Below are 22,341 nucleotides of genomic sequence, written 5' to 3' on the forward strand. Positions count from 1 at the left end.
TTACACTGAAGACAACAGCGCTCGAGGGGCATGACAAAAACAAAAGTGCTGGTTCTGCAAAAAAAAAAAAGGTCTAACCGGTTCAGGAACCGGCCTGACCCATTCGTTTGGGAGTTCTGAAAATACATCAAAGACCAAGAATAAGGTGACCCGAGCTTCGAAGATCTCATAGCCAAATATAAGGAGCAACTGAAAAATAAAATAGTCAGTTCAAGTGCAGCACTGCGGGAGCTTTCCACGAGGTCTTGCACAATTTCGCGACTGCAAAAATAGAACCACGCAATGGCACGCATGCACATTCATGTGAATCTCCGAAGGATTGCTTGCAGCGTAGAGGAAGCTCGCCGCGGTACTCAACTCGATGCTTTTGATCCTCATCACCCACTTAGCAGGTTCACAAACCTTTTGAAGTTCTCGTACGAGGATCCCCCTTCGCTGATGCTCTGGCGAGCCACGTCCGCGAACAGCCGCGCCCTCTCCTTGATCCCGGCATCGCCGATGACCTGCTCCACCTTGCTTCTCAGCTCCTCCTTGGTCACGATCCCGTCCACGTCGGGGGACACCGCCCGGCCGGTTCTCCACAGGTTGGTGATGTAGTTCCGGTTCAGGTGCTGGTCGCAGAAATAGGGCCAGCACAGGAACGGAACGCCGTAGCTCACACCCTCCATGGTCGAGTTCCACCCGCAGTGCGACACGAAGCAGGCCACCGCACGGTGCGCCAGGACCTGCTGCTGGGAGCACCAGCTGACCACCATGCCTCTTCTGCCGTAGAGGTGTTGGCGGAACTCGTCGAGCCACGCCTTGCTCAGGCCGCCGGGACTGAAATCCGGGCGAACTACCAACAGGAACGGCCGGCCAGCGAGCTCCAGCCCCTCGGCCAGCTCTTCGAACTGGCGCCCATCGAGGATGGCAATGCTGCCAAAGGCCACGTACACGACGGACCGGTCTGGCTGTGCGTCGAGCCACTTGATGCACCTCCCGTCCTCCTGCAGGAAGTTCCCGACGGGCTTCTTGTCGGCGGACAGCGGGCCGATGGGCAGGATGTTGGGGAAGAGCCCACACGCGCTGGGCTCAGCCTCGTGGAAGGAATTGGCCACCGTCATCTCGGCAAGGGCGTTGAGCTTGTTGTTCCGGCCGGGTGACCATGTCGAAGATGATGTGCCGCCCCTCGGGCACGCTGTCGTTGATCCACGGCAGCTGCGACGTGTGCAGCTGCGGCATCCCCTTGGCGAGCTCGAACATCTCGTGCCTCCTTAGCGAGCCTGAAGGCACAAGTTCATCGAGAGGGTTCTAACTTGTATATTTATTAGAGTAAAAAATGCATATCTAGTTCCTAATAAACATGTACTGCTGTGTCAGTTAGGTCTCCAAATTCTCAAAGTGTATATGTCTGAATGTTTAAAGAGTTCTATCCCGGACCCAAACGCACCACGCGAGCTTCCGGCAGAGATGTGACATGCCAAATAGTGCCACCTTGATCAACATTTTAAGAAATATTCTTGCATAGTCTTATCTTCTCCCATTTACTCCTCTATCTCCCACTCCAATCTCTCTTTCCCTCCTTAAACGTGGCCTGCCACCTTTTGCTCCTCCCTCCCGGCCCGCGGGGCCTTCTCGACAATGAATTGACCAGGACTGGCAGACAATGCCAGTTGATGCCGGCTAGGTACTTGACACGGGTCCCACGGGTGCACAGCATGCACTACTAGAAAAACTGTTATTTGTACCGGTCAGCAACCCCCATTTAGTACCGGGTAGCTGACCGGTACCGCTTGGCCGGTACTAATTGGCACATCATTTAGTACCGGCCAAGCTGCCCGGTACTAAAAGATTTCTTAGTACCGACCGGTACTAAAAGCCTCTATGTCCAAACGCAGTAGCTTTCCCTTTCACGCCTCTTTTTTCGTTTTCGTTTTCGTTTTCATTCGCATTTTCTTTCTTTTTCCTTTCCCACCACATCGGTCATCACAATCAAAAAATCACAAATATGACAATCACAATCACAAGAATACATTTCACTATCACAAGAATACATCTCACAATCACAAATTTTAGAAAAATACATCTCACAATCACAACAGACCAACCACCGCTTTGGCGGATCACAAACAGTCAAACACCACACATCTTATAACTCAACGCAGCATCCAGCAAGTCCCAGAAACTCCAGGCGAAGTAGGAGGAGGAGGGAGTATCAATAATGGCGGAAGCAAGAACAGATGGGTCTCTCCCGGTGGCTAATGTGCAGGTGCTCGCGGAGGCTTGCAACGGCGAGGTCGATGTCCTGCAGCAGGTGCCCGAGAGGTACCTCAGCAAGGATCCCAGCTCTGAGGAGGTCGTCGCCGGCGACGACAGTGCTTGCGCGATTCCGGTCATCGACCTCCGCAAGCTGAAGGACCCGCAGTCATCGGAGGACCGCGCGTTGGCGTGGCCCCGGGCGCCGCTGGGAGGCCGGCGTGGCTCTGCGCGCCGCCTGGCCTTGTGCGCCGCCGGGAGGCCAGCCGAGCCCCGCGCGCCGCCTGGTCCAGCGCACGCCTGGAGGCCGCCTGCGGCTTGCCTAAGGAGAGGAGGGAGGGAGGGAGAGAGAGAAGATGAGATAGAGATAAGATGTGGCGTGAGTGGTGGTGGATTGAAGGACGATGGTGCTGGTGGATTTTAGTACCGGCTCCAGTCATTAATAAGGACGGTGGTGGCGGTGGAAAAATTTAGTACCGGCCGGTGTCTCCGGCCGTTACTAAATGACGTTTTTAGTACCGGCTGGTGTTTCAGGCCGGTACTAAAATGACCACGCCGTTTTAGTACCAGTCCAAAACACCGCCCGATACTAAAATGACTCAGAGAACGTTTAAGTTTAGACCCGGTACTAAATTGACCTCGGGACAATGTTAGTACCGGACCAAAATATACCCGGTATTAAAGGCCGCGGACGAATGAGCCATTTTCTAGTAGTGACGGCGAGGAGTAGGCAGGTGCCTCCTACCCAGACGGCTCTCCAATTGAGCATCGCCCACCTCCTCGGCTCCTCCTCCACCCTCCTGGCCACTTTGTCCACCCATTCTGGCCGTTTCCTAGCTGGAATCACCTCTGCCGAAGCCGGGGCAAGTTTGGGCACGTATAGTGCATTTTACTCTATTTATTATGTCCCAGCAATCATGAATCGCCTCTCTATCGAGTTAAATATTCAAATTACTGAGTATATAGGAAAGTGTCAATTCAAACTTGTACTAGCTTATTCTTACAAATTGTTACATTAATTGTTGAACTGAAAAACCGTGGTGCGTGCGATAAATTGTGTTATATTAATTATTAGTTTTCAAACTGGCTCGACATGTTGCAGGTCTGCCATTGGTTGCCGTCAATTAGAGTGGCCACTATAGAGAAACCTTAACTGAACTGAGACTAGCTTGATGCGGTAAGAGGAGCTAAGAAATTGAACGAACAGTGTAAGAGTTCCATCCAGTTACCCTTGTCATCGATGAGTCCGTCTTCTATGAGCTTGGGGATTTTTAGATTCAAAGGCCAAGCTCGCCGTGGCCGCAGACCAAACGGACACGGCCCGGATGCCGAACTTCCTGGCGACCTCGAAGGACCATCCCATGCTGACGTCGCTGACGAGCCACTTCGCCGCAGGCCGCCCGGCCGCCTCCAAGCCGGCGATGAGCTGCTCCAGATGGCCCGGCATGTGGCGCGGGATGGCATCGAAGAGCTTAATGAGGTCCTTGCGGTCATCGTCGTTGGCCAACCCGTCCGGGATGGACGCCAGGTGGATGCCGCCGCCCAGGGCCACCTCGCCGCCCGACGCGCGCAGAGCGCCGACCACCAGCGCGTGGTGCACCTCGGTGGTGATGAAGGTGACCTCGAAGCCGTGGTCGACCAGGCGGTGGGAGAGCTCCATGAGCGGGGTGATGTGGCCCTGCGCCGGGAGCGGCAGCACCAGGACGTGAGCCTTGGCCATGGCTTAACTAGACTTCCTTCGCTCCTCTCTCAATCTGTGCTACTCTTCTATATCCGAGAGATGAGGACTCGCCAATCATGCACTAGCTACAAGAAGAGGGGGCGTGTATGTACAGAGGGCACGTGGAATCCCGTGGGTTGGTAAGTTAAACTACATAGCTATATGAGTGAAACAAAACAGCTTAGAGCATCTCCAAGAGGATTTCTAAAATCTACTATCTAAATCATCATTTAGAGAGTTATTTGTGTAAAAATTATTTTCTATATTTTTGTGCTTTTCAACAATTTTTCTATATTTTGTGCATGGTCTAGAGAGTCATTCTCGCTCTTCATCTTTGCCTAGCGAGAAATCCGGGATAGATGATGTCTATATTTAGATATCCAATTGAAGAGCCTCTTCAAGAGTATCTTTTTTCATGAAAATCTCTATTCCTGTAAACTAAGAAAGATATAAAGAGTCTCTTGGAGACGCTCTTATTCATTTATAGTAAAAATAAAAAATCTCATTTCCTACTTACAAAAAAAAAGTAAACATAAGTAGTGTAGTGGACATATAGACAGAGAAGAGGAGATATGAGAAAAAGACTCACGGAATTTTTTTTTGGATCACCGATCACGCTGCACGCCACTGAATTTGTGGCTTGTTTTGAATACTAAATCATTGCAGAAGATGTATGATTTAGTTCAAGTAAACTATTGCATGTGTGTACCACACTACCAAATATTAAAGAGGAATGGGGCAATAATTAATGCGGAAGTCAATAACGCCATCTTGATCTATGATTTAGATGGGATCATTATTCGATCATGTTCTTTAAGTTGTAAAGCTCTTCATCGAATCGGTCTATGCACAACTTGGATATTTTTATCTTTCACTAGAATGGGAGCATGTATTGGTTTAGAAAGGCTAAGGCCAGTCTAAGTGCAGATGTTATGGGGGTTTCATCAGCATCTAAGTCTTGGACATATATGCAAAAATGCTTACATGAGAGAGGTAGAAACCGTTTCATGGTGGCGAAACCCTCCCAGCTTAATTACCAAGTCCCATGACACCGGATGAAACTCGCACTAAGACGGAATTGGCTTCATGGACGATCTGCTGCACCGCACCCTCAGGGGCGGGCCCAGAATTTGGATCCTTGGTATTCAAAATATCAAGTAGTGCAATTTTTTTTAACAGCCCGACATACATATTACTAGCGCATAATTGAGTATGGACAACACAAATTGTTCATAATTTGAAATTGCACAACATATACATACTAAATGATCAACATATCAAAGTGGAATAGAGGGTAAAATTCTAAAACAATAAATGGGTGACAAGGATGCAGGTGCATGATGCTTACAAGTTACAAGATTACTTTACGATCCTTCATGTCTTGAAAATATTTGATGATGTCCTCATCTTTCGCTTGCAAGAATAATTCCCTTACAATAAATGTGATCAAACAATTATTCAAAAATATCTGCCCCATCTTGCTTCTTAGCTTATTTTTGATAGTGTTCATTGCAGAAAAGGTCCTCTCAACACCAGCAGTTCAAACCTACAAATTATAAGTATTCAAGATTCATCAAAAATCTGACTATTGCTGCTAGTTTTTTCACAAATCCATAACCATAAAAAATCACAAGTTATGAATAAATTTGTCAATCACTGTTCACCTTGGTTCACTAGCTCGAGCTCAGGCCTGCTCGCGCTGCAGACCCCCGTGCAGTAGTGCAGGGGGAGGGGAAAGGGGCGGCCCCCCGTGCGGAGGCGCCCCGTACAGACTGCAGCGGTGCTGGCTGTGCCGGCCACCGGCCTACGGCTAGGCTTGCCGTTTGCGCCCGCCCCTGCCTGCCTGGCAGTGCGGCACTACGGCCTACAGGCGGCCCGTGGAACGGCGGATCCGGCGAGGCGACGAGGCCGACGAGCGCGGGATGGGCAGCAGCCCGCAGCCGACGGCGACCGGCGATGGCGAGGCTGAGAGACGGAGGCAGAGGCAGGACAAGGGCTAGGGCAGAGAGCAGGCGCCGATTGGGTCAGGTGGGGAATCGGCTCAAATTTGGGCCGTGTGAGGGGATTGGGCCGGCGGTGGGGTGGGTTGCTTAGTTGTTTTTGGGCTTAAATGAAGACTGAGCTCTTAGTAGTTTGGTTTGAAGTATGATTTTCGTTTTTTTGAATCATATACCTAGAATACACTATATGTATAAAATTTTTGTTCAAAAATAATGGGTATTCAATTGAATACCATTGAATTCAATGGGGTCCGCCCCTGCACACTCTCCCTCCCCCTGGGCTCACCTCCCCAGCCTCCCCGCTCGAGTGCGCACCTCCAACCCGCCCTCGCACCGCTTCCCTAGGCTCCCGCCCTGCCGCCTCAACTACAACACACTTGGCCTTCTATGATATTTCATTTGTCACATAATTTAGTTTTTTCTGTCATATTGCATAATCTATGACACTTGCATGATGAAAATCCATTCGTCGCCTATACCCGGTAATAAAAGATGCTCAATGACGAATATGTGATTTTTCATCATAGATTTTGTGACAATACTCATTTCTTCACAGATCTATGATGCTTATTTTTCATAATTATTAAGCTAAAATAACATCATAAAATGTCCAATGGCCCAACATAGCCTAAGAAATAAGCAGTCCACTTTCTAGCAATTTGTATTGGTGCCCCGTTACTTTTTTTCTTTTGAATATTCATTTTCAGCAATCAGGCCCATTTCACTGTCCAATCTTTTGGCCCATTCATTTTCTATACAGTGGCACTTCCTAGGCCCAAATTTATTCAGCCTGAATGGAAATGCAACAATTGTAACTGGTGCATTTTTTTTTTGAGAAACCGGGTTTACATTTCACAATAAAAGTTTGGTGGTTACAACCCATATCTTACAAGGACCCTCTTAAAAGAAAAGTAAAATACTACAAAGTAGTCTCTGTAAACTTCTCCCGGTCTTCATCGCCGTTGGTGGCCGGAGCTCAAAGGTTGAAGCCGACCTCCTCCTGGCAATGGAAAGAAGGTTTTTGTTGCCATCTTGAGCAGAACATCCACTTTGATATGTCTTGAGAATGCTGAACGACCCGGCCAAATCACATTGCCAAGCACCGAAGAATCTGACACCATTGCGGCTAAGAACCCCAGTTCGCCAGACGACGAATCACCCCAGAGGGGAGCTGAACCACCCAAGCGGGTGGGTGCATAAAACCAACCCGATTCCTCGTGTTGGGAAATATACCTTCCAAGATCATCGCCGAATAAACCTATATCGACGACGAAGCCAAAGAAGGAACAAAAGGACCCAACGATATCTGGAACAAACACCAACACTCCAAATCCAAGGGACTCCAAACTCAGGAAGCTGGTACCTCCATCGTCGTTGTTGCTGTCGCCAGACCAGCTCCGGAGTAGCAAAATCATCCACGGGCCTACCTTTGGAGGAGCATCAGCACTCAATTCCTCCGCAGGAAGAAACCAGGGGATTTCAGCCATCCTCATCCATCCTCCAACGGAAAGAGGAACAAGGAGGCAAATTATTGGCTCACTCGACCTCGACGCCAGGAGCAAAACGAACTCTAACCTAACTAATCCTAGGCTACAAGGAAAGAGTATGTACACCGGTCGACGATCTCGCGGCTCCCCATCCCCTCCGGGGCCAAGCTGGCCATTGGAATCGAGGGAGAGCCGACGAGATCGGTGCCGGAATGCAGGTCGCCTGCCGCTCGCCCTTTTTCCTGTAGAGAGGGGAAAGCGAGAAGGAACTGGTTGGATACTCCACTGATGCAGGCCGGCTCTCCACCTCTTGCTCCAGTCTCCAGAGCGGCCCAACAAGGCCCAATATCATCAACTAATAAGCCACACCACCGTAAAATCTCAGGAACCCTAGTCCAACAGCAAGAGGGGAGAGAACGCACGAGATCACCCCAAGGCAAAAATGCAGCTCTCCTTCCTCCGGCGAGCTCTCCCCCCGCGCCGGCCGCGCGCCGCCTCGCCTTTCCCCTTCACCGCCGTGATCCGCCCTCGTCCCTTCTCCTCCGCTTCCGCCGCGCCGGCGCCGGCGCCGCCGCCGTCACCCAAGGACGCGCGCAATGCGCCGCCGTCGTCGCCAATGATGCCGACGCGGCCTTGGGAGGAGGCGCTCGCGGCGTCGCAGCGCGCCTTCGGCCTGCCGCTCGCGGGGCGCGTCCTCGCCGCCTCGGCGACCGGGAACGCGGCCGTGTCCCCCGCCGCGGCCCACGCCTCGCTCGCGCTCGCCGCCGCCGCCGCGCGCGGCGCGACGCGGAGGCAGCTCCTGCAGGTGCTGGGCTGCGGCGGCGGGGGCAGGGGCGCCGCTGCCGACGCGGCGAACGTGGCGTCGCGCGTCGTCAAGCGGGTGCTCAAGGACCGGTCCCCCTCCGGCGGGCCGCTGCTGCGGTTCGCGGGAGGAATCTGGGCGGACGCCTCGACGAAGCTATCGCCGGGGTTCGTGGAGGCCGCCCGTAACGTGTACGGCTCCGCGGCGAGGACGGCCGACTTCGTGAACGAGGTATGACATTGTGGCATTTTTGCTAGAACTGGAGCATAAGAGGCTACGTTCGTCATGTGCTCGACAATATGCTTCTTGCACGAGTTCATGTGTTAATACTTAATACATCTTAATTTGTGATTGGATGGTTATTGCTGTTTTTCGGATCGTTTCTTTTATTGATGATAATTGACTGGATGTATCCAAGTACTATCGGTTGGCTCCTATGTAATTTTGGGCTCCTCCCTGTTTTGGTTGTCTTGTAGCTTGCTGTTCACTTCCTTGTTCTAACAGAAATGATTGTGTGCATCGTGTATCTTGTGAGTATAAATATGGCCACCATATGCTGCTTCCATGTAATTAAAACTATGCTATAGTTGTATGGCAAAATCATTATAGGAATTGTTCAAAATCTGTTTGTGGGCAGCAATCCGTAATGTTGTGATGTATGTTGTAATTTCTGTGATTTATTTTTTGAGATTATTAGTTCTAAAATTTATACATTTTCTGTCTATTGATTTTTGAAGCCAGAAGATGCTGCAAAGCAAATTAACTTGTGGGTTATAGAGTCCACGAAACGTACAGTTACATCGCTGCAACCGGATGTGTCATTTGACCAGAATACTGGACTTGTTCTTGGCAGCGTACTATATTTTGGGGGAAGATGGCTTCATCAGGCTGATATAAGGAGCACTGCAGCGCAAAAGTTCTACTGCCTGGATGGAGCTTATGTTGATGTCCCTTTTGTGGAATATGATAGAACTCGACTTTTTGCTGTCCATGAGGGATTTAAAGTCATTAAGCTGCCTTATCTGCAAGGAAAGAATGAACGGAAGTTCTCCATGTATATCTTCCTGCCTGATGCTCATGATGGTTTGTTTGAATTAACCAAGAAAATTTTTGCTGAACAATTATTCTTAGAACAACATTTGCCAACAGAGAAGCGCCATGTGGATATCAGGGTGCCCAAGTTCACAGTATCTTTTCAGATTGATATGAAGGAAATTCTCAAAGAAATGGGCCTTGAATTACCCTTCCATCGTGATGCAGATTTCACAGACATGGTCAAGGATGATGAATCCAGTGGCCCTTTGTTTTTATCTGATGTACTTCATAAAGCGGTTTTGGAGGTTAATGATACACTGATTGAAGAGGCTTCATTCTCAATTGGCATAGGCAAACCTTCACCGGCGGAGCACTTTGTTGCCGACCACCCCTTCTTCTTTTTCATTAGGGAAGAGGTGTCTGGCTCAATAATCTTCATGGGGCATATACTGGACCCTTCATCACAACCATAACTTCTGGTTCTGGGCTTTTATCAGCAAATTAAGGTATATCTTATATTATCTCTAACTCTGCTAATCTGGTTAATTAAGATTTTGGTACTTTGGTCAGTCACATACTTTCTGCTTACTTGTCTGCTTCATGTAATATACGAACAAATAGTTACTTTGTTGGACTTTATGTATGCCTTTCCATTTCGTGCTAAACCATATAAAGAAAATGTTGCATGTGCTTTTCTGCAGAAATCTTTGGTCTTGACCAATTTATAGAAGAAACTTTTGGAAGCAATTGTGTTAGTTTATTCTTGTGGATTGACACCTATACTGTTTTCTAGTCTATCTAGTATGTATTAGTAATTTTGTGTTTTGTTTAATATGTTTGTATGTTTCAGTCTTGCTGATGATATTTTACATGGAGTTGTTTCAGTTTCATGTTAATATAGTAGATTGCTATTTATTACCTCTTTCCTACCAGGAACAACATGGTAAGCTTATATAGAGTCTTGTTTTCATATAATCATGGGGAGATGAAAATTAGTGGCTTCAAAATTTTAGAAGACTGTCTCAGTTTAAATAATATTCTAACTTGATGTCATTTATTTGGTGATTGTCAGGTCAGATTGTCTTCAATGATAGCATGTAAAGCTGTGTCGCAAGCCTGGGACAGCATTTGCCTCGTATTGATTAAAACAAGAAGAATTTCTTTGCCACGGACACATGGACTGAAAGGTATTGCCATCTCATTGCTTGACATTATAGCTGGGGCAAGAAGCATTAGGAATGGTAATGTCGTAATGATAGGTATGCTCAAGTTGAGCAGACTAACCCTGCTGACAAAATAAGACACAATATAGTTAAACAAATAGTTAGGTGAGATCCCTTGGTGTATGCTCTTTGCTGATGATGTGGTGCTAGTTGACGAGAGTAGGGCAGGGGTTAATAGGAAGTTAGAGCTATGGAGACGCACGTTAGAGTCGAAAGGGTTCAGACTTCGTAGGACCAAGACCGAGTACATGATGTGCGATTTCAGCACGACTAGGCATGAGGGGGGAGACGTTAGTCTAGATGGACAAGTGGTGGTCCAGAAGGATACTTTTCGGTATTTAGGATCGGTGCTACAAAAGGATGGCGACATTGATGAAGATGTTAGGCATAGAATTTCAGCTGGCTGGTTGAAATGGCGGCAAGCTTCTGGCATCCTTTATGACAAGAGGGTGCCACAAAAGCTAAAAGTCAAATTCTATAGGACAGCAATTCGTCCGGCGATGCTATACGGTGCTGAATGTTGGCCTACAAAAAGGCGACATGTCCAGCAACTGAGTGTAACAGAGATGCAGATGTTGCGGTGGTTTTGCGGGCACACAAGGAGGGATAGAGTCCGGAACGAAGTTATTCGGGATAGGGTCGGAGTGGCACCAATTGAGGAGAAACTTATCCAGCATCGGCTGAGATGGTTTGGACATGTCCAACGAAGGCCTCCTGAGGCGCCGGTGCGTAATGGGGTTCTTGAGCGGGTCGATAATGTAAAGAGGGGCAGAGGTAGACCTAAACTGACGTGGGATGAGTTGGTTAAGAGAGACCTTAAGGATTGGAATATCTCTAAAGAGATAGCTTTGGATAGGAGCGCTTGGAGACTAGCTATCAATGTGCCTGAACCTTGAACTTATTTCTTTCGGGTTTCATCTCTAGCCTACCCCAACTTGCTTGGGAAAAAAAGGCTATGTTGTTGTTGTTGTTGTTGTTGTTGTTGTTGTTGTATAGTTAAACAAATAGTAGAAATACTGATGGTGGGAGAATGCCCTTGAAATGAAGAGTGGGATGCAAATTCAGGGGAAAAAAAGATGCAGTTCTTTTGTTCATTCCCCTTGCATGTGATGCGCTAAGAAATGGTTGCTTCTTCGATTTTGTTTGCATATTGCAACATTCTGCTTCCAATTTAATCAGGGCAACCATTTCTCGCTTAAGTTGTTCCTTTTTCTCTCTCCATCTGTTGTTGCATGGCATTTCATTCTAATCCCTGATCACCCTATTTCTTGATCATGTAGAGTGGGTGATGTGAACCTGTGATGAGGTCTAGTGACCTTTGGGGCTATAAGAAAAAGATGTGGCTCCAAAAACTGGCTTGCATTTTGAAGAGATCTGCTAGTTTGTTCATTTCCATAGTACATCGTAACATGCATTGGCAAATACAAATGCAATACACATTATTCATTCCTAGGATAGTGGATTTTTGTCATAAAAAGCCATAGAATCAACCTAAAACTCATAAGCATCTTCATCTGTCTGTGAAGTTATTTTTAAAAAATAATAGAAGTGCACGTTTCATCTTGGTCAGCCAAAATTTTCACAAATGTGAACGTTTCATCGTTTTCCAAATTTGTCAAAGCGGATGCATTATCCAGGTTCCCTTTTTTTCGTAAACAAAAGGCTTGAACCAAAGAAACTTGACACTTGACAGTACAACCAACCATATTCTTTTTTCTTTTTTTTTGAGCTACAACCAACCATACTCAGCTGCACACAGCAGGATCTCCCCAGTGACCCCACTTCATTTCCTTTTGTGTTATACTCCCTCCAGTTTTGAAATATGTCATTGGTATTCCTGATGTCATATTTATAAAACGGGAGGGAGTAGTGTTAAGTGTTGAAAGAAAAATAGGTTACCCCAGGATCCACTGAGGGGACTATATACTCATAAATTTGCTCCTGTAAATTGTCTTTAAAAGTTGTCTATTTGAGATGTTCTTTTCACAAAATGAACAAAAGTCAATTGTGTCATCATATGATTAAGAATGGAGGTAGTATAGAGAGTTCCATCTAATCCATTTGAAAGTTTCTAAATCTTAAATTTCCACAAAATCTGATAAGGATCTGCCCCCCCCCCCTTTGGATACTGGTGAAGCACAGCTATATCAAACGAGTTCTCACTAGTTCTTCAACCTGATAAAAAGCAAATCACAAATGATGTGATAAATTTCATCAGTTGCGGGTTGCGAACTCTGCTTCCTTGAACGTTCATATTTGATTCCTCCCGGAGAAATGCCTTGTACGAGGCTTCTTTAATCCAGCAGCTTCAATCTCATCCATCAATATTCCGCTGCCTGTGTTGACTGATCTTCCTGGTTGCACTTTCCCGGTACTCATCTCTCAGAACTCAGACCATGCATCCTTGTGAAAAAGACAAGCCAATCAGAACGCGAGGAACCCCCTCTGGTGGTTGCCGGCAGCATACTTCAATGATTGGTGTGTACCGCGAAGCTTCATCACACGCCGCGCGCAGCCCTGCTTGCAGTCTGCATACAGAGGACGGGGACAGCCGCCGGCGGCGAACCAAACTGTAGAGACCAGAAGACCAAAACCTCCACGGTTGCGCACCGACAGCTCCCCCAGCTTATAAAGCTCGTCACACACCAGACAGGCTCCTCAGCAGTCAGCACAGCCTCACCGATCAGGGACACCACGAACCGAGCAGAGACCACCTTGCGAAAACGCTCAAACACACGGCGAGCATGGCGAACGGCGCATGCGACGATGGCTTGCCGGCGGCTGGCCCGCTGCACGTTGCGATGCTGGCGACGCCCGGGATGGGCCACCTGATCCCGCTCGCGGAGCTGGCCAGGCGCCTGGCGTCCCGGTACGGCGCCACGGCCACGCTCCTCACCTTCGCCTCCACGGCCTCCACCACGCAACGCGCCTTCCTCGCCTCCCTCCCGCCGGGCATCACCTCGCTCCGCCTCCCGCCGGTTGACCTCTCCGACCTGCCGCGCAGTGCCACCATCGAGACGCGCATGTCTGAGGAGACCGCCCGCTCCGTGCCGGCCATCGCCGAGGCCCTCACTAAGATGAAGGAGACCTCCCGCCTCGTGGCCTTCGTCTCCGACATCTTCGGCACGGACGGACGCCGCGCGCGCCGCTGGCGTGGGGAGGACGTACCTGTTCAACCCGACCAACCTCCATATGCTCTCACTTCTGCTCCGCTTGCCAGAGCTCGACGCCACGGTGCCCGGCGAGTTCCGGGACCTTGCCGAGCCGGTCCGGCTGCCCGGCTGCGTGCCCATCCCGGGCTCCGACATCCTCTCGCCGCTGCAGGACAAGGGCGACCCCTGCTACCGGTGGATGCTCCACCACGCCGCGCGCTGCCGTGAGGCCGACGCCATCCTCGTCAACTCCTTTGACGCTGTTGAGCCGGAGGCCGCTGCTGTGCTCCACCGGCAGCAGGAGCCCGGCCGACCGCCGGTGTACAACGTCGGCCCGCTCATACTGACCGAGACCGAGACCAAATCCTCGCTGCGCGCGGCGTGCCTTGAGTGGCTCGACCGGCAACCGCCCAGGTCGGTTGTCTTCGTCTCGTTCGGCTCTGGCGGCGCGCTGCGGACAGAGCAGATGCGGCAGCTCGCGCTCGGGCTGGAGCTCAGCGGGCAGCGGTTCCTGTGGGTGGTGCGGAGCCCGAGCGACGAGGGGGCTGTGAGCGACAACTACTACGATGCCGAGAGCAAGGAGGATCCCTTGGTGTTCCTCCCAGAAGGGTTCGTCGAGAGGACCAAAGATGTCGGCTTCCTGGTGTCGTCATGGGCGCCACAGATTGAGGTCCTGGCTCACGAGGCCACTGGAGGGTTCCTGACGCACTGTGGGTGGAACTCGACCTTAGAGAGCCTCGTCCATGGCGTGCCGATGGTGGCATGGCCTCTGTACGCGGAGCAGCACCAGAATGCGGTGATGCTAGCGGAGGGGATCGGGGCGGCGATACGGGTGCCGGAACCGAAGAGGAAGGAGACGATCGCCGGGGCGGTGAAGGAGCTGATGGCAGGGGAGCAGAAGGGTGCCGCCGTGCGAGCCACGGTGGCGGAGCTGCAGAAGGCGGCATTGGAGGGTGTCGGAGAGGGTGGTGCTGCCACGACTGCACTAGCCGAGGTGGTTGACAAGTGGGCAACTTAGGGGAACTGGTCCATGCCCCATTGAAAACTCTCAATTCCGTATCACAAATTGTATATTTTTTCGAACTACTACGTTTGGCGGTTACTCATTTGAGTGTTCTAAGTAATTTAATTCACATCCCTTTTGTACTCTTAAGTCTTGAACAGTTAGAACAATGTGAACTGTAGGCTCCGCAAAAAATGTGTTTCTTTTTATGTGCTCTGTTCATGACACAAATGACCGGTTGTATACTGGCTGCAATGTCAATCACAAATGTCAAAGGAATATGAGAGGATCCAAAGATCACATTTGTTTGTTAAAAAAGAGAATCAAATATGTGAATGAGAGGCATCAATTTATCGCTTGGCGGCCCATAAACTTGCACGAGCCCTCAATATCACCGTCGACTCCCCCATCCTTTTTTCTCTCTGCATCGGCCACGCAAGCTTGGAGTCAGGGGTGGATCCAACGGTGGGTCAGGAAGGCTTGAGCCTCCCCTACCGCCACCGGAGCCATGAAGCCCCCCTGGAGTCCCTTCATGAATTTTTGGTGCTAGATACAAAGGTGTAGGGGAGGCTGGAGGTGGAAGTTGGAGTGGTCACCATGGAAGAGAAGCTCGGGCATTGAGGGGACCAGGACCATGGCCAGGTTGCGGTTGTGGAGAGCTATGGCTACAGAGGCATCTCAGTCGATGGAGGCCTCCGCGAAGGTGCCGTTGGTGCCGGGCACGGCGTGCTGAGGTTGGCATATACATTGAATCTGTTAGGGACTGAAGGTGAAGGATATATGTTACGAATTTTCAGTAATTTCTTAAAATTAAACTGAAATTGTGTAATAAACGCTTGCTATCCAGGCATCCCTTTTATGTCAAGTAGTGTCTGGGGCGTACCGTTGGTGCGCCATTCATGCGTTTTTGGAAGGAATAGAGTGTCGTGGTTTTTTAAAAAATACTTTGGATTTGGTGAATTTTTTCTTAAATATGCAGGAGAACTACGCATCATTGTATTAAGGAGAATTGGATTTGGTGTTTATAAGATCTGAAGGATTTAGAGGAGTGAACAAATATGCGCTAATGAGGTTGTGCGTTAAGTAAGCAAATTGCATTTTGATATCCTGGATGATTAATCCTAAGATAAATTCATCCTGAGCAAGTAAATTTATTTTATTGGATGCAACTAATGAACACATGCCACATATAACGAATCACACTGCTGCTGAATGGCTGAAGAGGACACTGCCCGACACATCTCTTTTTGTGGAAAACAACATTAAAAATATTAAGTACACCATGGCAAGTATACTAATTCTAAGCTAACAGACAAATCCAACATATTGCAGAGGAAACCAGTTTCAAATTCTTCTGCAATAAACATAGCCTAAAGTACTACAAATTCTCCCCTACAGCTTTATCCATTGAAATGCCTTCACGGCCTTGCCATTGCACTCCTAAATCGTTTTATAACTGCAATATTCCACACATTTGAAGGTACAAGTTCTTCAGAAGTTTGTCATTGTTACACTGGCAACACCACGAGCAACATATCAACATCAACATAATTCAGGGTCTGCTTGGATACAAGGGATAATCCTTAGCCCTCATCTTTTAGCTCCAAATTATCCCTCATGCATCCAAACATGTGGGATAATTTTGAGCAAAAGTGGATTATTCTTACAAAAATCTATAGCCCCTCCAAGAAGTGATAATGAGACTAATTTTGCCTGGTCCCCATAAAAGTTGAGTATGCACACACACCTAGACATAAGAATGGAAGAGAGAGGGGGGGCATTAGCCCATGGATCCAAACAATCTACCTTGGGCTAATCCTTAACCTACCAATTTAAGGCTAAATATTATCCCTCAAAATTAGCCATGGGCTAATGTTCCAAACAGGGCCTCAGTGAGTGACAGAAGGTACATAACACTCTCCCAACGAAGTACATGGAGCAAGAGACCTTAACCTGATAAGCTTTCAGAACAAGGCTCTGAAGCATCCGCTAGTAAATCTCTAGTTCCTCCATCACCATTCTCTGTTCATACAAACTGTGTTAAGTCAAAGCAAGGTAGAACTATTAGCAATCAATCAGCAGCTTCCTCAAACGTACCAGAAGAAGAGAAGCAGCAGAATAATGAAAAAAAAAGGAACTCTTACCTTCTCAACTTCTACATGACCCTGCCGAATTTTTTCCATGATAACAGAACCCATAAGGTTACCAACCTTCATGCTGCATCAGAATGGCATAATAACCAAAACGTCCCCCCCCGCCCCCCCCCCCCCCCCCCCCCCCCCCGAGCGCCCATGCGCATAAGCAATAATTCATTGTGTGTGCTGGTGCATAAATAAAGAGTTGTGTGGTCACCCTGTAGGAACACTGATCGTTGAGAGAATGAAGCAGCTCATCTGGCTCCTTCGAACTAGTTTTCATGTTACTTTCCATTATAACATTAGTTGCATTTTAAGAGACAATTGGCTTCATGGTCTGAGTTTCTTCAACTGGTGGAAAGCACAAATATTATTTCCCCTCATGCCTAATAATCGCTATTGATTCCTACCCATTGTCCTGCTTAAATGAACCACGAGCACCTCTAGTTGTAGTGAAAGAATAAGATCTGAATTCCGGCAAATAGCAATTTTAAAACCAGAAATGGAAGGCACCAAGTCGAATATAATTTTTCTAACATGAAGATTATATATAATTTAACACTGCCTGGATTATATTCACTTGGCTATCACACACCACGACTAATTTAGTGAAATTAAAAATGAATTATTAACATAACATGTTCTATGCACTGCTAAATTTTAATGTAATCTTGACTAAAATTCGATGAAACTTGACACCCACACGTCCATGCTTAATCAATTATAAAAATCAAGTTTGACGAAAAGGCTGTTGCGTTGCTCCAAACAAGAATTTAGGCAGGAAAACTATTAGAAATCTTGCCATTTTGTAAACATTCCATTTTGAAACTGCTAGACTTTGATTTACTGTTTGCTCTGTCAATACGTTATTCAGATGTTTTATCTTTAACGGATAATGGACTTAGAGAATAGCAGATTTAGAAAGGACTCTTAGAAACAAAAATGGATGGCAGAGCCTGGTGAAAACAGTTTTCCACAGCCTTAGGTTATATTTTTGTGCCCGCTTCAGAGCTGTTTTTTAAGTGCCTCGCTTAATCCAGAATTGTAGTAGTGGAAGCCACAGTATCAGGTACATGATGGCCAAAAGACATGAAACCACAAGCATGTAATGCACCAATATAATACATGAAATGGAGAAACTCAAGACTATTGACAGTATACTGGTCAGGTTTTAAATCCCTGGTAAGTATGAAAAGCTAGTCTTTCTTTGATATGTTAATAGTAAAATATACACCAGGTAATTTGAATCATTACTCATCCTTTTATTAATTACTCTCAAATGAATCATTACTCATCCTTGGACTTTCTTCTCTGAAATTTTTGTACAAAATGATGAATTTGAGTTTGGGCTCATCCTCTCATCATATCCTAAGTTCAATAGTCAGGCCACTACACTTATTTGATCCCTAGAAATTCAACAATATACAAAAATATACCTTAATGCCAGCTGCTTGACTTAAACGAACAGAATCTCTAACTCCTGGACGCCAGGGATCCTGCATCAGTAAACAGTTGTATATTACTGTTAAATTAACAATGATGGTTAAGGCAGCACACTGCCAGCAGAAACTAACAATGACAGCAGTCACCAACACTCTAAAATTCGTTATGTACCTTTATTTCCCACAATTCCATGCATAATCTGATTATCTTCAGGCGATTTCTACTCATTCCATTGGTCTTAGTTTGGAACACCATCCATCTCATAGGACATAGGCGAAGGCAACATAACAGAGGCTAGCAGCAGCCATATCTTCTATGAATTTTTTGAATTCAGCAACCTGTAACGTTGATAAGTTAAGACCATACTGCACAAATGAAATGAATGACCATGAAGTTCCCTTTAAAACTTTGAGCAATAAATTACTTTTTCAGGAGTCATTGAGTGCTTTGAACCATCAATGTCAAGCAAGCTTGTGCATGAATCCAAAATAAGTTCAGCTTGCTCCTTTCAAGTGTATATGTACCTCAGGGCCACCCTTCAGAGTAGAAAAATGGAAACTGATTGAACATTGAATTATTTGTTATAAAGACTACCAGCTTAACCAAAGAGACACTTGCTCAGGAACAACATATCTGCTCATGATCAATTATTTGTTTCCATAATTACTTGTTTCTTCAAACTGGCAGAATAGTAGGTAATAATTCCAGATATAACCAACCTATTATTTCAATAAATAAATTTACTCAGTGGAAATTAAAATGCAAAGTTCACATAACGGTAAGGATTTTGAACAATTAGTACCATTAGAAATGCATGAAAACCTACACACATGCACCTTTAAATGTGCATAGGGTAAGTACCTAGAAGAGATGCCACCAACCTACTATATGGTGGGGTAAATAAACGGTGTAGATCAACATAATGACTCAAAAACCCTTCACGATATCAGCAAGGGTGCGGCCATCATCTGTATCAGATCCTGGATCTTCAGCCAGCAGATCTTGATCTAGATGATAGTTGTGTGTAGGCCCAGGAACATCCTTAGCATTGGGTATTGGAGGCATGTTCCCCTACAAGTTGACATTAATCTACATCAACAGAGGAACATTGTATTTAAAGGGTTGCCAGAGGAACAGGACAACTACTCGACTGCCTAGATCGAGCACTTATCCCTGCATTTTTGGGCTGGTTCTTCTCATTGAACAGCCCCTTGGGCACTTATAGGGTCTTATCCACATCTTCAAGTACCTGACGTACCCACTTGAAGGCTTCAAATCCTCCAAGTTTCTCAGCCAAGAATCGTGATGGGTCATAGGGGCCCTAATGCAGAAACCCGAGATGGACTCGTTTCTGCGGCGGCTGCACCTGTCGGTTCATCCAGAATAAGCCACAGATCCACCAATGACCCTGGAGTTTTTGATCTCTGCAATATCCCGAGTCAACTTGGCAACCTGATCACCGACAAATCCAGAATTCAACCATTCGTCACACACCTTGGCGAGGACCTGGAATTCGGTTGGGGGTGATGGTTCATGATTTTCCACATGGGGTGACGGTTCATGATTTTCCACATAGAACCAGACACTTTTCTTGTCGACTCACATGCTAGCAGGTTTGTTAAAGATGTATTCATCATCCTTCCCTGAGCGCAATAGCACCTCGGCACCGCCAACTTCAGCAATCTTGCTTAAGTTTGGTAGAACTAGTCGAATAGAAGGAAACTATCCGATATTACTTGGGAAGGACTCCTTAGAGAATGATCGACTAGGATTTTCATGTAACCATGTCCTCCTAGACTATATAAGGGCGGGTAGGGACCCTCCAAAATGTAACATACTCTAAGGCAATACAAACCACCAACAGGACGTAGGGTATTACACATCTCGCAGCCTGAACATATCTAAAGCTTTGTGTTCCTTGCACCATTGGTTCTAAACCTCGGTGAAACCCTACCTAAAAACCTACCACCTTGGGGTATCCCTAGGTGGGGTTGGCAGCTAAACACCGACAAGTGCCACTCAAAAGCACTCGGCACAATAATAACTTTGCCGAGTGTCTGTAACGAACATGGCCCCATTTAGGCCATTTCGAGTGATTTTGGTGATCGAGTGACAACGCAATCAATGGGACTAATGGGTTTGTCAAGTGTATCTCATCAGGTCCCAAGAATGAAGTAAAAAGCCCTAGCAAAGCAAAACACGAAGAAAGAACTCAAAGAAACACTGAATTGGACGAGTTCTGCAAAACTCAGTGAGATCGGATAATCTGAATATCCCTGGTCGGATAAACATGGCCATGCACTCGGTTTATCCGACCCTATAGAAATGAAGGTCGGATTCTGAGTAGTAGTATTACTCAGAGAGCATGTTTTCAGGGGCTGAAAATATGCAATAGGGTCAGATTATCCGACGATGTCAAACTGAAGGTCGGACAAAGGCTCGGGTGATTCTGCAGAGAGCCTGTTTTCTCGAGATGGAATTCATGCTTCAGGACCGGATGGTCCGACGTGGGGAATTGGGAGCGTCGGACTAATTGGCGGGAGTAATGATCATGACCGTTATTCTGGAATTCAAATTGACCGTTGCACCAGATGATCCGACGCAGGACTCAGAACATGTCGGACTAACGCGCCGGATAAATGACGTCAGCAGCAAAGTTTAAATCGCAACAGCTACGATGGAAAACTCAGTGGGGTCGGATGATCCGACGCCCTGGTCAGGATAGGGTCGGATTATCCGACGCCTAAGTAGAAAAGGCATAACGGCTACTCAACGGCTAATTGGAGTTGGTGGCCTATATAAGCGGCTCTCCCCGGTCATTTGAAGCTTGCTGGAGTTCAGAGAAGTCCCACACACATCCTCAACACCTCCAAGCCAACCAAAGTGCTTATTGATCACATCTTTATGTTTAGCACATCCTTAGTGAGTGATAGTGCTAGGATAGCTCCTAAGTGAGTGAGTGAGCAAGGTTGTGTACCTTGTGTTGTGGTTCTAGAGTGAACCAACACTTGTACTCGGTGAGCCGGTCATCCTTGGAGTTTTGGTGACTCGCTGGCACGTCTTCGACCCTCCGGTTTGGTGTGGAGCGGCGATGACAAGCTTTGTGCGGGGGACGTGGAGACCCCCTTCCTTGGTGGAGAAACTCCTTAGTGGAACCCGGGGCCAAGGTGACCATGATTGTGTTCACGGAAGAGACTTGGTGGCCGAGAAGCAATACTCTTTGTGAGTGCTTCAACAACGTGGATGTAGGTGTGCCTTTGTGGCTAACCGAACCACGGGATAAATCTCCGTGTCACAAGAGTTTGCTTTCTCTCATCCCCATTTAAGCTTCCGCATTTACTTTTGCATTCCTTATGTGCCCTTACTTTTATAGAGTAGTATCTTGATAGGATTGGCTCTAGGTTGCATAACTCTTTTGGGATGAGGGTTTCATACTAGTTGAACACTAGTCGCACATCTAGATAGCATGACTTACTTTATTTTATGTGCAAATAGTTGGAGCTTGAGGTTAAAATTTTTAGTTTGCCTAATTTACCCCCTCCCCCTCTTAGGCTACGAGCACCCGATTCCTTTCAGTGTCACCGCAAATTAAACACTCGGCAAACTATATCTTTGCCCAGTGTCACTAATAGACACTCGGTAAAGTTCTAACTACTAGCGCTGTGCTTGACGATGTCTGGCACTATGCTTGACGGCCATCGCACATGGGGGTAATTTACCTTGTGTTTTTTGTTTGCCGAGTGTTGTGTCATTGTTTGTGTGTTTCCTGCACTTGGCAAATCAGCATTTTGCCAATTGCTTTCATTTTACCGAGTGTTTCTCTTGTAACACTTGATAAAGATGTTGTTTGCTGAGTGCCCGATGGAGTGTACTCGGCAAACTAGCAGACACTCAGCAAATAGTTGGTTTCCAATACCTAAAACTACTTTTTAAACGACTTAATGTTAGTAGTCACTACTAGAAAACATGTCAAAGGTCCACCCCAAAAGTACCAGTACTTTTGGGTGGATGGAACCTATGGAACACCAACCGGTACCTAAGACTCTTTATAGGTACTGGGTGGTAACTTTTACATTAGTACCGGATGGTATCACCAACCAGTGCCC

At 47.2% G+C, this 22,341-nt stretch overlaps 1 protein-coding gene and 2 pseudogenes across 2 annotated transcripts; 2 read left to right on the forward strand and 1 right to left on the reverse strand.

Moving 5' to 3' along the window:
• Positions 1 to 198: 198 nt before the first annotated feature.
• LOC120686039 lies at positions 199 to 3,988 on the reverse strand (annotated as a pseudogene).
• A 3,853-nt stretch (positions 3,989 to 7,841) lies between these two features.
• On the forward strand, positions 7,842 to 11,701 carry LOC120685912 (probable non-inhibitory serpin-Z9). 2 transcript variants are annotated; one of them, XR_005679868.1, is made up of 4 exons: positions 7,842 to 8,475; positions 8,982 to 9,785; positions 10,352 to 10,591; positions 11,499 to 11,701. XR_005679868.1 is itself a non-coding variant. In XM_039968035.1 (3 exons), exons 1-2 carry the CDS (start codon positions 7,885 to 7,887, stop codon positions 9,750 to 9,752), a joined length of 1,362 nt encoding a protein of 453 aa, XP_039823969.1. In that variant the 5' UTR covers positions 7,842 to 7,884; the 3' UTR covers positions 9,753 to 9,785; positions 10,352 to 10,599. The 2 variants fall into 2 exon arrangements, 1 of the variants encoding a protein (XP_039823969.1); XM_039968035.1 differs by lacking the exon at positions 11,499 to 11,701 and having other exon boundaries at positions 10,352 to 10,599.
• Positions 10,350 to 14,866, forward strand: LOC120685911 (annotated as a pseudogene).
• Positions 14,867 to 22,341: the final 7,475 nt, after the last annotated feature.

Source organism: Panicum virgatum, chromosome 8N, assembly GCF_016808335.1.
Source record: "Panicum virgatum strain AP13 chromosome 8N, P.virgatum_v5, whole genome shotgun sequence".
Taxonomy (NCBI): Eukaryota; Viridiplantae; Streptophyta; class Magnoliopsida; order Poales; family Poaceae; genus Panicum; species Panicum virgatum.